Consider the following 14,683-nt stretch of genomic DNA (forward strand, 5'->3'; position numbering starts at 1 on the left):
GCCGGTGACAGACGTGGTGACTATGGCCCTCCTCCTCCTCACCGCCGCCGTGCCTCCTGCTATCCCTGCTGCCTTGACAACAGGCACTGTGTATGCCCAAAGGAGGCTGAAGAAAAAGAAGATTTTCTGCATCAGCCCACAGAGGATTAATATCTGCGGGCAGATCAACCTTGTTTGCTTTGACAAAGTAAGGGCTTCTCGGGGTACTGAAAGATGCTGGGGGCTGCTAGGAACATGGGATATTTTTTTTTCCACCCCATCTGCCCTGATATAGCCCCAGGGAAAAAATCCTCTACAGGTGCCCATGCAGCAGGGTCACGCTGCAGGCAGAGGCTTCCTTACCCTGCCTGGGAGCTGGGGCAGGACCTCTGGGGACACAGCAGAGGAAAGGGGTGGGTAATAGCAGAGTAATTAGATATTTATTTAAATTTAGACAGGCACGCTGACAGAAGATGGACTGGACCTGTGGGGTGTCATCCCTTCCGAGGGAAGCCGGTAAGGAAGGATGTAATTTAGCAAGAACTAATCTCTATTGTGAATGTACTGCCCAAATGTCTAGTTAGGAGGGAGGAAGTTGCATAGGAGAGACAGCAAATAGCATGCAGCAAGAGATGTTCGGGTGCGTTTGGGGAAGCAGAGTGCAATGGGTGTCCCTGCTCCCTACTAAGCTCCTTCCCTCTGGGGAGGGCATCAGGGTGCTGCTGTGACAGGCATAGCCATAGAGGTCACTGCTAATTCAAGACAAACAGAAGCCAGCAGCAGCATGAGTGCTTTTAATTACCCTCGGGATCTGGAGAATATGCACAGAGCTTTTCAATTATGTCATTCACAGCACAGTTCCATAAATAATCTAGTCAATAAACCTTTCATCATTTAAATGGTGGGATAATGCTCCTTCAAAATTAAGTGTTGCTGACTTCAGTGTCTGTTGGATCTCATCTACCTTCTGTAAATGCTGTGAAAAATCTGAGAGACCATAGATCAGACCTGCAAAGCTCAGTTGTCCTTAGGGACTCTCTCAAAAACCCATAGCAGGCTCCATCTCAGTTCCAAGCCCGAAGACCACTGAAATCCTTAAGAAATAGCCACTATGTAAACATTAAACTTGACTGTATGCAGAATTTAATATTTAATTCATATTACTATAATACAATAACAGACTTTAACTCTGCAGTGCCTTTTATGCTAAACTCAAAATATTAATGTTTTGCAGTGGCCAGGACAAATCACACACCCCATATCTGCTCCCAGGTTTCATTAGTAGTTGTTAATATATCAGATACTTCAACACCGCAGAGATAATCATGCCGTAATGAATGAAAGGATGAATTCATTGTGAGAGAAGAAAAATCACATTCCCAATACTCCCTCAGAGGACAGAGAGAAAATTACTATCTGATGCAAATTAATGACAAAAAATTAATAAGTGTCAAACAATAAAATATTCTTCCAGTGGGACCAAACCACAGGCACACAGTACAATCTCTTCTTGGCTCCCCTCCAGTGCAGCAGGGAGGCCACACTGAATCGGTGTGTTGAACAGGCTTGGAGCCCACCAAAAGGTCATGGTAGTGCCAGAGCTATTTCCACCAAGGCAGCCTTGCAAGTGGTGTCTGGTCACGTGAGCAGAACAAAACTGGATCCATATATCAGAATAAATTAATATAATAAAAAAAACCCCAAATCTCTGTAAGTTATCAAAACATAAGTGTCTTTCCAGACATGTCCAATCTCCACCCTGCCAGGAACTGGTGCTGGTGGCTTGCCAAAACGCAAGGAGGAGCTATTGCTGTCTGCATTGATCTCATTAGACTATTTGCATAATCACTCTTTCTTAAATGTTCACATTTTTAAACATATTGTAAGACTAGCTGTCAGCTAAGCTGAATACTGCAAGGCAATGACAGTAAAGGAATTTCATTCAACTTACAAAATATCCTATTGTATGTTTAATAAGATATAAATGTTTGTTGGTTTTATGTGATGTTTAGCAGTTTCACGGTGTGTCTCAAGTATTTATTAATTAATAAGCCAATTATGACCAGGCTGAGAAAAAGGTATAATTTGCTGGAAACAGAACAGACTTGGATGGCCCAGAGGGACAACAGGTCCTGGTTTCATTGTTCCTTTTAGTAGAGCTCCAAGCTGTCTTGCTGCTTGCATTTCACTGTGCCTGTGATGCATTTCACTGTGCCTGTGTTAGTAACAGGGGATGCTAGTGGTGATCAAAGGTAAATAAGATCTATTTAAATTACTCCTTAACATGCCAGCCTAAATAGTAATGGGCTGTGTTCTGGTCTGGCAGACACAGCTTGTCAGCCAGCCTGTTACTTAGAGGGGAAAAACGCTTTTGTGAGAAGAGAGGACTCTGAGAAACAACTTCCAAGATGAAATTATAGGGCCCTCACCCAGCTCAGCCTCACAGGTGTTCAGTCCATACTGTGGGGCCAAGGAAGGAATAAACAAACCTCAAGGCTTTCCCCAGAAAGAAATTGAGCCATGAATCTTTGACAGCGTGCCTTGGTGTAACTCAGTAGTAGTCAACCAACTTACCCATTTTTCAAACCCAGGTGTGAGGGACAAGCATCTGGTGTCTGTGGCTGTGCAGATGTAAAATCTACATCTGGAGGTGACGGTCAGGCTCCCCGTGGCTCTCCCACATCCTTCCCAGGGGTGCTGAGAGCAGGCTGCTGGTGCTTGGCCACCCAGTGGGTGCACAGCACCAGCCCAAGCAGATGCACCCCCTTTCCATACTGCACTTTCACACGTCTTCTCCTAGGGCTCATTGCCCACCTTTGAGATCCCTGTTGCAAGCTGTTTCCTCTCCAATACCATCTTCTCTGCTTTGTCTAATACCAAACAGCAACTGCTAGGCAGGACTCTTGTGCGTGTGCCAGCTCCTCTGAGCGTTTTACTGTCTCAGCTACTTCAGATCAAGTTGAATTCGTGCTAGTTAACTATTGGGTACTTTTTGGTGTCCTGAATGCATCTGACCTGTTATCGGAAGGATGGGTAGGATGGCATGTTGCTTGCAGTTATTGGATTCAGCTCCACAGCATGCAGCAGAGCAGCACCTGTACGCACTAGCTGAGGACTTGTGTCTCTGCATCCCTCTTATAAGCAGTCCTACTAACTGTCTGCTTTTAATCAGGTTTCAGAAAATCCATAAGTTCCCATCCAGCACTCCTCTGCCCTGGGGACCTGTGTGTGGAGCCATGGCAAGCTGTCATTCACTGGTTGTTTTGGATAAGAAGATTCAGGGAGATCCACTGGACCTGAAAATGTTTGAGGGCACACACTGGGTAATGTGACTCGCATCCTCTACACACATCCAAATCACAGACACCCCAACCCAGCCCATGGGGCTTTACTCACAAGTCAAGCTCAAATACATGCCTGTAGGGGAAACTCCTTTGCAGTCCTGATCATAACAGCTGGAACTTGCTCTGTTATTTCTTCTAACACAGTGACAGATTTGCAGCACTGCAGCTGCTTTTTAATAGTCCAGCAATCATTTTCCTTGGGGCTACCTGCATTTGCTCTCTTAATTTGATGTGGAAACACTGGAGTGTAAGGAAGCAGAGGGGGAACCTGGCTGCTGCTTGCTGGCAGATCAGACCACGCCATTGGGAACATGGTGCAGAGTGTGCAAGGCAGCCAGGGAAGTGCACAGGCAGGTTTTTATGCCCTTATGCTAGCGGCTGTTATCTGTGATCAGCAGAGGGACATACCTAGGGAGAAAGCAAGGCTGGAGCCTCCAGCTGAGTGAACAGCAAGTCTCAGAGGGACCTGGGGAGGAGCTGAGAGATGGACCCTCAGGGCTCACCTGTGGGGATGGAGAGTTGCTTGGGTGGGAGCAGGATGGGAAGAGGCAAGAGAAGGAAAGGGGCTGCTCTTCTCCCTGCCATGTCCTAGTCTGGGGAGGGGAGGGCAGTTCTGGGCCTCTGCGGTTAACTGCCTCATCATCTTTTCTGCTTCAACCTTTTGCTTAAGAGAGATTAATCAGGATGTAAACCAGATGGCAGCTCTTTCAGCAGCACTGCAGGAAGGCATCAGGCTGGTGTTCACTCCTGTGGAAGAGCAGGCAGCAGCAGAGCCACATGACATCATGAAGGGACAATGAGGGTGAATGAGCCTTGGAAGCATGTAAAGTAATAGAGCTGGAGGGCTAAAAGCATCCTAAACTGAAAATTGCCACCCTGTTTCTGCACAGAACATCTGTGAGAGTCTTTTAAAAGCAGGAGACTGGAAGGTGAAACCACCTAGATAAGGATAGTTATTTATCTTTCCCTTCATCATTGATATGGCATTGAATTTATGTGGAACTTAAGTATAGAGAAACCACAAAATTTGACACGGGTTTTTATTCTCATCAAGTCAAAAGACACAGGGCCACGTAGGCTTCTGCTAAGGACAAGGCTGCAGGGAGACCATCACTGATGATGGACAAGAAGACCTATTAGATCATAACAAAACACTCCTGCAACTGGATTCCAACAGTAAAGGGGAAACATGCTTCCATGTGCTGCTGCCCCTGCTTTAACAGACAAGTGTGAAGCCAAAAATAAAAGTATCAGAAATAACATTTTTCCTTGTACAGGAGATAGATGACTCCAGCACAGCTCAGGATGGGGCTGGTGCTCTTGACACCTGCATCGTCAGACCGGGGCCAAAGGCCAGCAGTGTAAGTCCAGTTCTTTATGAGAATCAATATTCTATGCTTTCAACCTGCAGTATGTGCAAACTCATAGCATGTGCACTGTTCATTTACCTGGGCTAGGTGTTGCAAAATGGCTTTCAACCACTCTTGGTACTGGGGTATCTTCCCCAAAACACCCTGGAACCATAGGACCAGAAAAAAACAAGTTCTGATTAAAGTGGAGATGTTGCTCTCAAGAGTCATCTAAAGCACTTATTGTGCCTTAAAATCCCGTCTTTTCCAACTCTGCTATTTGCACTAATAAAAGAAACAGACTTCCCTGAGTTCTCACCCTGTAAAGCTGCTGGCAAAATGAAACTACACAATCAGTTTAAGTGGAAACTAATGCAGAGAAACTGTGTAAAAAGAATAAATGTCTAAAGCATGAGTTCATCTGCAGGAGGAGGCAATGTGAGTAAGGACAAGGCATTACAGCTAGAAGCATGAACATGAGTCCATGACTCCTGCTGGTAATGGTCGTGCAACCCCACTAGTGGATTTATCAGCATCACCCTGAAGCACGGTGTTGTTTGTTTCCCTCTTCCTCCTAAAATTACACTTGGGAAGCTCCAAGTTTTGACAGTAGAAAATTGTTATGTTTGCTGTCCAAATGCTGAACCAGCCAGCATCCTCCCAGTGGAAGGACCGTGATTTCTGCTGGCAGTACTGGGAAAACAGTGCTGTGGTAGCAAAGAAATCAATCTTGTTTCTAGGATTGCTCTGTTCCCATGGTAATGTCACTGTGACACATCAAACTTCAGTTCCCAGGGCTGTAAATGCAGGAATGTTACCTTAATATGTAGTTATTAAGAGAAAGAATGGGATAAAGCCTGTAAAAACAGTTAAATATAAAGAAAAACATTGAGGTTCCTGGGAACCAGACTGGGAAGACAGAGTTGTTGAGACTGTGGTTCCTAAACTTGTAATAAATGATCTGATTCTATAGCCAGAAGGCAGCAAGAGTGAAATAATCTCCTATTAATAATAAATCACTTTATCAAGAAAGCCATAAATGAGCTGAAGTTCAGAATGGATTTGCTTTGTGTAATCAATGACTCAAATAACATCTCACTTTGCTGACCTCTCCAGGCTCCTGTGGAAGGAATAGCAATCCTACATCAATTCCCATTTTCTCCTGGGCTGCAGAGGATGTCTGTTATTTCACAGAAGATTGGAGAGGAACAGTATGATCTGTACATGAAAGGAGCACCAGAAATAGTGTCCGTCTTTTGTAGACAAGAAACTGGTATGGAATTGGGAATGGGCAACTTTACAGTGTTTATTTGGACTTAATCCAAACCAGAGTTTATGTTGGGGTTCTAATCCTAAAAGGTTTCCACTGCTCATTCTTCCCACAAGCCACACTGCAACTGCATGTATATGACTTTTCACAAGCAAGACTTGGGCTTCTTAAATGTCGTTAGTTAATCCTACAAATGAGTTTTCATTGTTTGTTTGTAAGTTAAAGAAGCACACAGCCCACCAGCCAGTGAGATGCACAGCCCAAGGTTCAGCCCTTATACATCCTTTAGCTGACCTGCGTCAGCTGAAGATACAGCGCATAAATAATGTTGATATGTCAAGCTATCCGGGACAGACATAGGATCATGGTAATTGCATATGTCACAGCAAGTGTTTTGTGCTGTACAAGTTCTTAAATTCCCTGCTAATTTATTGCCCTGTAAATTCAGCATTAAGTTAGTGACCCAGCTTACAAAGGCTTTAAATCTCAGTGATGGGAAGCTTGCAGTGGACATGCAAATTACTGTTATTAGGGATAATTGGTATTAACACTCGAGCCAACACTTCTGTCCTCTCTCTGCAAGTAAACAGAGGCTTTTCATTTTGTATGTGAACAATGTTATAGGCTTATACTCAAATTTGTCTGCAAACTTGAAACTTAGGTCACATTCACTGAGTACTTCAAAAGGATGCCAAGCAAACACAGTACCAATGGTCTGTGGCTCTGTGGTTTGTTATTTCAGATGGCACTGACCTGAAAACAGGTGAATATGGTTGTGAGAGACAATGGAAAGACTTAGTTTAGAACCACCTAAGATCTAATGACGCAAACCTTCAAACAAGTCAACATCAGCAAGAAAAATGTCTTCAAAATTATGTTTCAGTTCCTCAGGTTTCTAAATAGCTCCTCTTATCCTGTTTTGATTGTTCCTATATTGATTACAGCTTAATGAATAATTAGGTACCACACTGTAAAGCTGTGATTGCAGTACATAGTGAGTACAAAATACTGCAAAGCTAAAAGCAACTCTGTGCTTTCAAAGTCAGAGGATGATCAGAGAATTGAAAATTTAGGATTTGGGAGAATTCTCACATTAAGGCAAAAAAAATAAAAGCAATTTCCTCAGTTACTCAGCATGTATGCAGTAAAACTTAGGACAGAATTATGAAGTCAGTCATTTGTCCTCTGCCCAGTAATACTTCTTATCTACCTGCACCTTAACATGCATTTAAAAAGTAGAAAACAGTCACATAGATCACTTATTTGAACAGTCAGCTACACAGCCTTGGTACAAAACAGATGACTTCTGTGGGGCCGCAGGGCTGTAACTAAGGTTATAAAGTGGTTTAAAGGACAGGAATGTAACCCTAGAAAAGCAATCAGCAAGGATGGAATATTCTAACCATGAACCTTTTTTTCCTGTAAATAGTCCCAGCTAATTTCTTAAAGGAGCTTAAAACGTACACAAACCAAGGCTTCAGAGTCATTGCCCTGGCCCATAAAGTGCTAAACCTAGGAAAGGATGTTGACCTGAGCAACCTAGAGAGGTAAGGTGTGCTGAGGAGCTGCTGGTGTTGCTGTGGGGTTGCTTTCCTGCCCCAAACCAACCTGCCCTGCCCCAAACCTTCCCCTTGTTTTCTGCCAGACAAAGCCTATTGAGAAGCTGCACCATATAACACCTTCCTCACACTGTTAACTGCCTGCTTTACTACTGCCCTTGCAAGGCTGAGCTGAATTTCAGAATAATCTGTTATCAAAGGGTACTGAAAGCTGTTTCTTTTGCTTCTATATGACAAGAGATGGGAGCTGCAATAGATATTCTGTATGCCATAATCTGTGGGTTTCAGACAGCCAGTTCCTGCAGATCCCTGTCCCTCTCTCTGCACACACATCTCTGTTGCACTGCTCCTTCCTGGAGATAGCAGTGTAGTGGATCAGCAGCTTGGTTGAAGCTGCAGAAATGTTGGTGCCCGTTGAGCACTGCTTGTCTTGAACTCGTAGCAGTTGTTTCCATGCAGAGCAAGTGTGTTTCCCACCGAGCACGGCTTTCCCTTTGAACAAAAACTGCAGGGAGAGCCTTTCCGCCCGGGAAACAGCACGTGTGTTTCTGTCCTTGCTCCAAGAGAGGAGGCAGAGTCTGGGCTGGCGTTCCTGGGCCTCCTGGTGATGGAGAACCACCTGAAGCAGGAGACGAAGCCTGTGCTACAAGAGCTGGCTGCTGCACGTATCAGGAGCGTCATGGTCACAGGTGAATCCCCCCAGGGTCCTCCTGGGGCTGTGCTGGCTCCCGCGGGGCACGCAGGAGAGAGGTTCATTCCTCCAGCATCCTCCACAGCATGTCTGTGGTCTCTACCTGGGCTGCTACCGTGCTGTGGCAGATGTGAGGAGCTTGTCTCTCCACTGTCCTTGCAGGGGACAACCTGCAGACAGCTGTCACAGTGGCCAGGAACGCGGGTATGATTCACATGGGCAGCAAAGTCATCCTTGTTGAAGCAAACGAACCGGAGGGCTCCGCTCCAGCTTCCATTGCCTGGCGACTGGCAGAAGACAGCAAAGCAAACACAGCTGCTCCCAGTGTAAGCACAGTCAGGGATGGTTGCTTTCAGGTGCCAGGGGAAATTAACAAAGCTTTTATGTCTAATTAATGTCTAATGTCCAAGCTCCTTAGGCCTGGACTCCTGGCTAAGGATGTGGAAGTAGCTCTGAGGCACAGAGGGAACCTGGGGGCTGTATCTATCCCAGGGTGCATGAAGGTGTGCTATGGACTGTGCACCTGTTAGCGAGAAATAATTAATGCAGTGGCTCTTTGTTCAGGGCAACATGCAAAATAACTACACAAGTAACTGGCAAAGCTCTGCAGATGCAGTGGCTGCTTCAATCATGCTTGAAGTGTGTGGAGTTAATGCAATGGAACGTACTGGTCTGTGTGACTTTTTGCTGGACCAAACTTCAGTGTCTAAGCTAGCAGGCTGTGGCTAACAGAGATTAGTTACACATGGAAACACAGCTAGAAAATCAAGTACTGCCAGCCGTAAAATTTTACAGAAGGGTGCTGCGGAAGGCTGTGTCCCTGCTTGCCTGGTGGGAGGCTGATGAGGTGGAAGTGAAATGGCATGTTATGACTGCAGTCTGCGAATAAATGCTGTCTTATTTCTAGGAGGCCTGTGCTAATACTGAGGAAACTATCACCTTGGAAGGAGAAACGTGCAACTACCATTTTGCAATGAATGGAAAGTCCTACCAGGTTATTATAAAGCACTTCTACAGCTTGCTGCCAAAAGTAAGTTCAGAGGAAACAAAACACTTACTTGCCCTCCCTGTTTTATTAAGTGGCAGTGGTGTTCTGGCTGGAGAAATGTGTTTTTCTGTCGATAGTTGTAATGTTGTCACTTCACATTTTGACAGCTCTGTGCAGCCTCCCACCATGCCTCAGGTTTAACTTGAACAGTTTGCTTTCAGCGTCTTCTAGGACTTCAAATGACAGAAGTGGCTGCAGTGCTGTGAGCGGCTGCACAGTGGAGTTACTCCATGGTCACCTTCTCAATTTCAGTTTAATTAAAAACATTGCCCCCATTCCTATGTGCCACTGGCATAGCTGGCAATGGCCTCTGCTCAGCAGGGGCATTGGGAACATGAAATACACACATCTAGTTAAAGTCTTCAACTCCGCTCACCCGGTCCATACAATAGCTGGTGCTGAGACAGATTTTTGGATTTTATGCTCTCTGGCCAGGTTTTCAGATAGGATAAACCGCAGGCTGAGCAGTGCTATTGCTGCTGTCATCAACCATCTGTTCTGCACTTGGGAAGCACTTATGACGCTTTGCTGCTCTAAAGACTGCCGCAGAGCAAATGGTGATTGCTGGCTTCCCAGCACCTCCTACGGAGCAGGCAAGGTGGAAAACAGAGCAGGATAAATCTGATGTTAGAGGAAACCTGAACACTAAGGGTAGCAAAACCATAATAGGGTTTGGGAGATGGAATTAGAGAGTTTTACAAGCATCAGGCACCCATCAAGGAGGCCTGGTCCTGCCTCAGTGGAGCAACGGAGGCAGCCCATTGCTCTTTCTTGCAGATACTGATGAATGCGACTGTCTTTGCTAGGATGTCTCCTGGCCAGAAGTCCAGCCTCATTGAAGAGTTTCAGAAACTCAAGTAAGGTTCTCTTTTGTTTTCTTCTTGAACCAAATCAGTAATACGTTTTCTTTGAAGTGTGATTGTCCCAGCTAGCGCTGCTCCAGGCCCATCTTTCCAATCCTGCCTTCCTCCATGCACAACCCCTATTCACATCCTTTGTGGCTACCTTCCTCCCAGTTCCCCTACAGGGATTCCTCTGCACCAGGAGTGCCCACTCCCCTCACCCAGACCTAGACACCACTTCTCTCCTGTGCAGTACAGAAGGCAGCATTAAATGAGGCTGAGATAAAAATCCAGAGGCAGACCCCCACACATACAAATAGCCCCCACCCCCAGCAACTCCCGCACTGCTGCTGGTTCTGCCCTGACTGCAGCTACAGGAAAGCTGAAAACAACCTGATGCAGTTGGGAGTTTGACCCCAAAGATGCTCCTTTAATCCCCCAAAGGAATGTTTCCTTCCCCAAACAGGACTCATGCTAACTATGGATATTGCTTGCTAAGCATAAATGAGATGTGCTTCCTTTCTGAAAAGGAAACAGTTAATTATTGGCTATGAGGTGCCTCCTCTGGGGATGAAATTCTCTACCCTCTCAGAGGGACCTCGTGTGGTTTGGGAGCTGCTGTATTATTTCAGCAATTCCTGTGTCTTTGGATCTACAAAGACAGTCAAGGAGAAAATGCAGGTAAGAGTCAAGCTGCAGCCACAGGACCTGCCGCAAACATGCACAAACTGCTCCCTTTCTAAGGCCCCTGGTACCAAGGGGAAAACACTGGAATAAAGTTGCAGTGTTCCCTTTCCTGTTACAGCCTCTTTCAAAACGTAATCCTGATTTTGCTTTGTGCACTCTGCCCCAACCTCTCCCCATATACAACTTGTCCTCTGGGAACAGCTGCTGCCTTTTCCAGGGCCAACATGAGGCCCCTGCCCTGACGTACCCGCAAGCACTAAGCCAGCGGGCACTCCACCAGGGGATCAAACAGCTACATGCCAGGTTTATGTTTTCCTTCTTCTTCCTCCATCAGTTACTGCGTGGGTATGTGTGGTGATGGCGCCAACGACTGCGGGGTACGTAGGAGCTCATCTCCCATTCTTGTTAAATTTCATCTCTTTCAACCTAAGGAGTGCTGTGACAAGAGGCTGCCCAACACCACTTGTCACTAGCATTTCCCAAGTTAGCCCATGGGTACACTCCATCAGCATGTCACTGTAAAGTACTGTCTACATGCTTTTTTTTTTTTTTTTTATTCTAACATACACAATTACTTAGAGGATTACTATTTCAACTTTTTTTCCCCAGAAATAGGGGTGAGGGACTTTTTCTTACACATTTGTTCAAATTTGCAATTGTAAATTTGAAGGTCTTAGTCATAAAAATAATATTATCTATTATATTATTATACAAAATGTTATCATAATATAACTTTATAATAATGTATTAGCTTGCTTTGTAAAAGTTGTCCATAGCCTACACCTGAGCACTAAATCAGAGGTGACAAGGTCAGGTTACAGGGAGCTTGTAAAACAGCAATAAAAGAAATATGAATGGGAGACTGAAAGGAATAGAAAGAGGATAAAATGCTAATTTAAATACTTTAGGAGACTGCTTAACAGGAGAGGTGTGCACAAACTCCAGTGTGGGAAACAGCATACAGGGGAGTTCAAAGGATTGTAAATAGGTATAATGGGATGGAGGGGTGGAGAGATGTCTCTCTCTCCATCTTACTCCTGTGGATTTCAGGCTTTGAAGACGGCCCATGCAGGGATATCACTCTCAGAGCAGGAGGCATCCGTGGCCTCGCCTTTTACCTCCCAAATCCCCAACATCCAGTGTGTGCTGGAGCTGATCAGGTGAGTTTGCTGGGTGCTGCCTGCTCTGGGCTCAGTGTGTGGGGTCACCAGTGGGTGTGTGCTCCCCTCAAAGATTCTGATAAACCAAGCCTAATTCTTCAGTAACTATATAAAATACAGCAGATGGGGTTTAAAATTGTTTTTTTTTTTTTTGATCCTCAGACTCCAGTGCTGGGAGGTTTTTTGTAGAGCATTGCCCCTGGTGGCTGAAATTTTTGGAACAAGTGCAGCAGGAGAGTCACATGAAAGGGCAGGTATCACAGTGACCACAGAACAGATTTGTTTGTCATTACTTTAAAATATTGCTATCCATATGCTGCACACAGTCATGGAGCTGCCAGTAATAATGCCATGTAACCAAATGTATGCAGGGACAGTTACCTGGTTGTCCAGGTCCCAAAACTGTTGAGCAAATTAGTAATGAAAAAAGCAACAGCAGCTTAATCCAGGTATTAAAATTGTGGCTGCAGAATAAAAACAAAGGAAAAAAAAACACTGCAGAGGAAGGGTAGTTAAGCAGCTCTGAAGTATTTTAAGGCCAAAATATTTGTCTATGGAATTGGAACTGTTTTCTGTTCTTAGAGTTCCTAAACAAAAGTTACCCTTCTTAGAAGCAGAAACCATCTGTAGCACTAAAACCACAGTACTGTAGCTGTAAGTGGGTTTTTCAGCTTTGTTTTGTGTTTTGAGCAGGGAAGGTCGAGCTGCTTTGGTTGCTTCATTTGGTGTGGTTAAATACCTGACCCTGTATGGCATGATTCAGCTTGTTGGTACCTCTCTGATGCTTTGGGTAAGTGTTTCATGCCCATCTTTTATCAGTACACTGTGCTCACCTTGTTACCTGGCAGGGAGGAAAAGGCATACAGAGCTTCAAAGAATAATAGAGATGCGAAAAGCTGGATAATTAATGGCAGGGGGTAGATTGGTTGTAGGGATCGCCAGAACCAGGGAAAAAGCCCAGTGATAAAACTTTATCTCTTCTGAAAGAAGAAAGGGAATTAGAAGGGGGTGAGTCCTGCCTAGCTGGATGGTGGAGGTCCAGGAGAAGGGGGGTTTGGGAGAGCAGCTGGAAAAAAAGCTTGAAAAAGAAGTGTCTCAGGCAGACAAATTAGGGTAGTTAAGTAAGAAGTACCATTGCATATCACCACTGTGTGATGAATTCTCTAAACTTTAATCCATGAAAAGAGAAACAGTGAAGGAAATCCATGTATGTATTTACTCTGGGCCACCTCTCTTGCCTCGGTTCATGCACATCTTCTGTGCACAGTCCCACAGAGGGTGAAGGGCAGAAAGCAAAGTGAGCTGCTGTGAATCTGGCCAGCCTTGGTGGCGAACAGGGAGTGCTGGTGGGTCACCGCATGGGGACAGCTTCCCCAGCCACTAGTTTGGGCACACCAACTTTGTCTATGTCTCCACTGCCCAAAGGCGTTTCAAACCTGGCACAGAGTGAAACCCCAGCTGTCATCGCTATTGCTGTGGGCTGGGAGTGTGTGACCTGATCCAAGTGGTCCAAGGGCATTGGTATCTGCAAGAAGAAGGGTGGAAAAGCATTCAAATGCCACATTCAAATGTTGGGTTGCCCACAAGTGCTATGAATTAGCAAGGGGTTCAGTGGGACCCAGCTGAGAGCTGGCAAGCTGGGTTTGCTAGTCCTCACGGGATTGCATCCGGGCTGTGAGGCTGCTGTTCCTGGCATGACATCATGGCTCTGAAAAAGGATCGGATGCTATAGTTTATATTCAAAGTTGTCATCAGTTCTCAGGTGGTGCTATCTTTGTTTGTGTTCCAGCAACTGCAACTCTTTGGAAATTACCAGTATATGGTACAAGACATCATGATTACCCTTCTGGTTTGCCTAACAAGTAAGCAGCTCGGGGAAGCCAGATGTGTCTGTTTGGGTGCCTGAGTGTAAATGTGTAAAATGAAGTTGATTTCATTTCCCAATAAAAACTCTGCTGTCAGTAACATCAACTATTGATGCTAGAGCAATTTCCAGGGCCCAGAGTGTGGGATTTGCCTCACAGTCCTTTGCAAATACAGCTGCAGACCTCTGTACATTACAGATAGGGTTTGGATGTGAGACTCAACTGGAAGAGGAGCAGTTGCCCTGGTGACAGTTAATGGGGTTCAGGCAGTGTCACTTCAGCTCCTGGTCTTGTGTGTGTTCCTGGGATGAGACCCGGGTACGGCTCTTGGACTCCACGGGAAATCCCTGCCTTCAAGGGAGGATGATATTCCCCATCTTCTCTCTGTGTTCCTCTGAGGGAGGGTTCAGAGGAGGTTCAGGAGGACAACAGTGGAGATCAAAGCAATTTCTTGCCTGCTTATAGAGGGCCAGGCTTTGCAGCTTTCACCTGTGATGAGCAGATGCGGGGGGTCTGTGTGCAGTTCTGCTTGCCCAGGAAATGCAGAGGGATGCTGGCAGGCTGTGCTGCCATGGACTGCAAATGCCTCTGGTTTCTCTGCAGTGAGCTCGACTGAAGCCTATCCAAAGCTGGCACCCTATCGCCCTCCTGGCCAGCTTATCTCTCCTCCGTTGCTGCTCTCTGTCATCCTCAATGTGTGCTTTACCATAATCATGCAAACCTGTGGTTTCCTTCTGGTGAAGCAGCAGCCCTGGTATGTAGCGCTGGCCAGCCAGAGGTAAGTCCCTCTTTTTGTCTCTGATATCCAGCTTGCAGATCGCGTTGCTGCCATGTGCAGAGGACACTCCAGCCTCACTGTGACCTGCAGCCGGGTATACCATAAGACCCA

The 14,683-nt window shown here is 45.6% G+C and overlaps 1 protein-coding gene across 1 annotated transcript in view; it reads left to right on the top strand.

The window, feature by feature from the left end:
* Positions 1–4: 4 nt before the first annotated feature.
* The window catches only part of ATP13A5 (ATPase type 13A5), a gene marked incomplete at its 5' end in the record, with an annotated part of 19,246 nt that continues 4,567 nt past the window's right edge, over positions 5–14,683 (top strand). Inside the window, 15 exons of the mRNA XM_010085172.1 lie at positions 5–187; positions 434–495; positions 3,152–3,302; positions 4,601–4,684; positions 5,789–5,945; positions 7,372–7,489; positions 8,066–8,190; positions 8,355–8,518; positions 9,100–9,222; positions 10,018–10,097; positions 11,104–11,146; positions 11,820–11,929; positions 12,623–12,719; positions 13,719–13,791; positions 14,398–14,572. Of these exons, the coding sequence (XP_010083474.1) occupies positions 5–187; positions 434–495; positions 3,152–3,302; positions 4,601–4,684; positions 5,789–5,945; positions 7,372–7,489; positions 8,066–8,190; positions 8,355–8,518; positions 9,100–9,222; positions 10,018–10,097; positions 11,104–11,146; positions 11,820–11,929; positions 12,623–12,719; positions 13,719–13,791; positions 14,398–14,572 (1,745 nt within the window). The remainder of the gene's footprint in view (positions 188–433; positions 496–3,151; positions 3,303–4,600; positions 4,685–5,788; positions 5,946–7,371; positions 7,490–8,065; positions 8,191–8,354; positions 8,519–9,099; positions 9,223–10,017; positions 10,098–11,103; positions 11,147–11,819; positions 11,930–12,622; positions 12,720–13,718; positions 13,792–14,397; positions 14,573–14,683) is intronic.

Source organism: Pterocles gutturalis, unplaced genomic scaffold (genome assembly GCF_000699245.1).
Source record: "Pterocles gutturalis isolate BGI_N339 unplaced genomic scaffold, ASM69924v1 scaffold39435, whole genome shotgun sequence".
Taxonomy (NCBI): Eukaryota; Metazoa; Chordata; class Aves; order Pterocliformes; family Pteroclidae; genus Pterocles; species Pterocles gutturalis.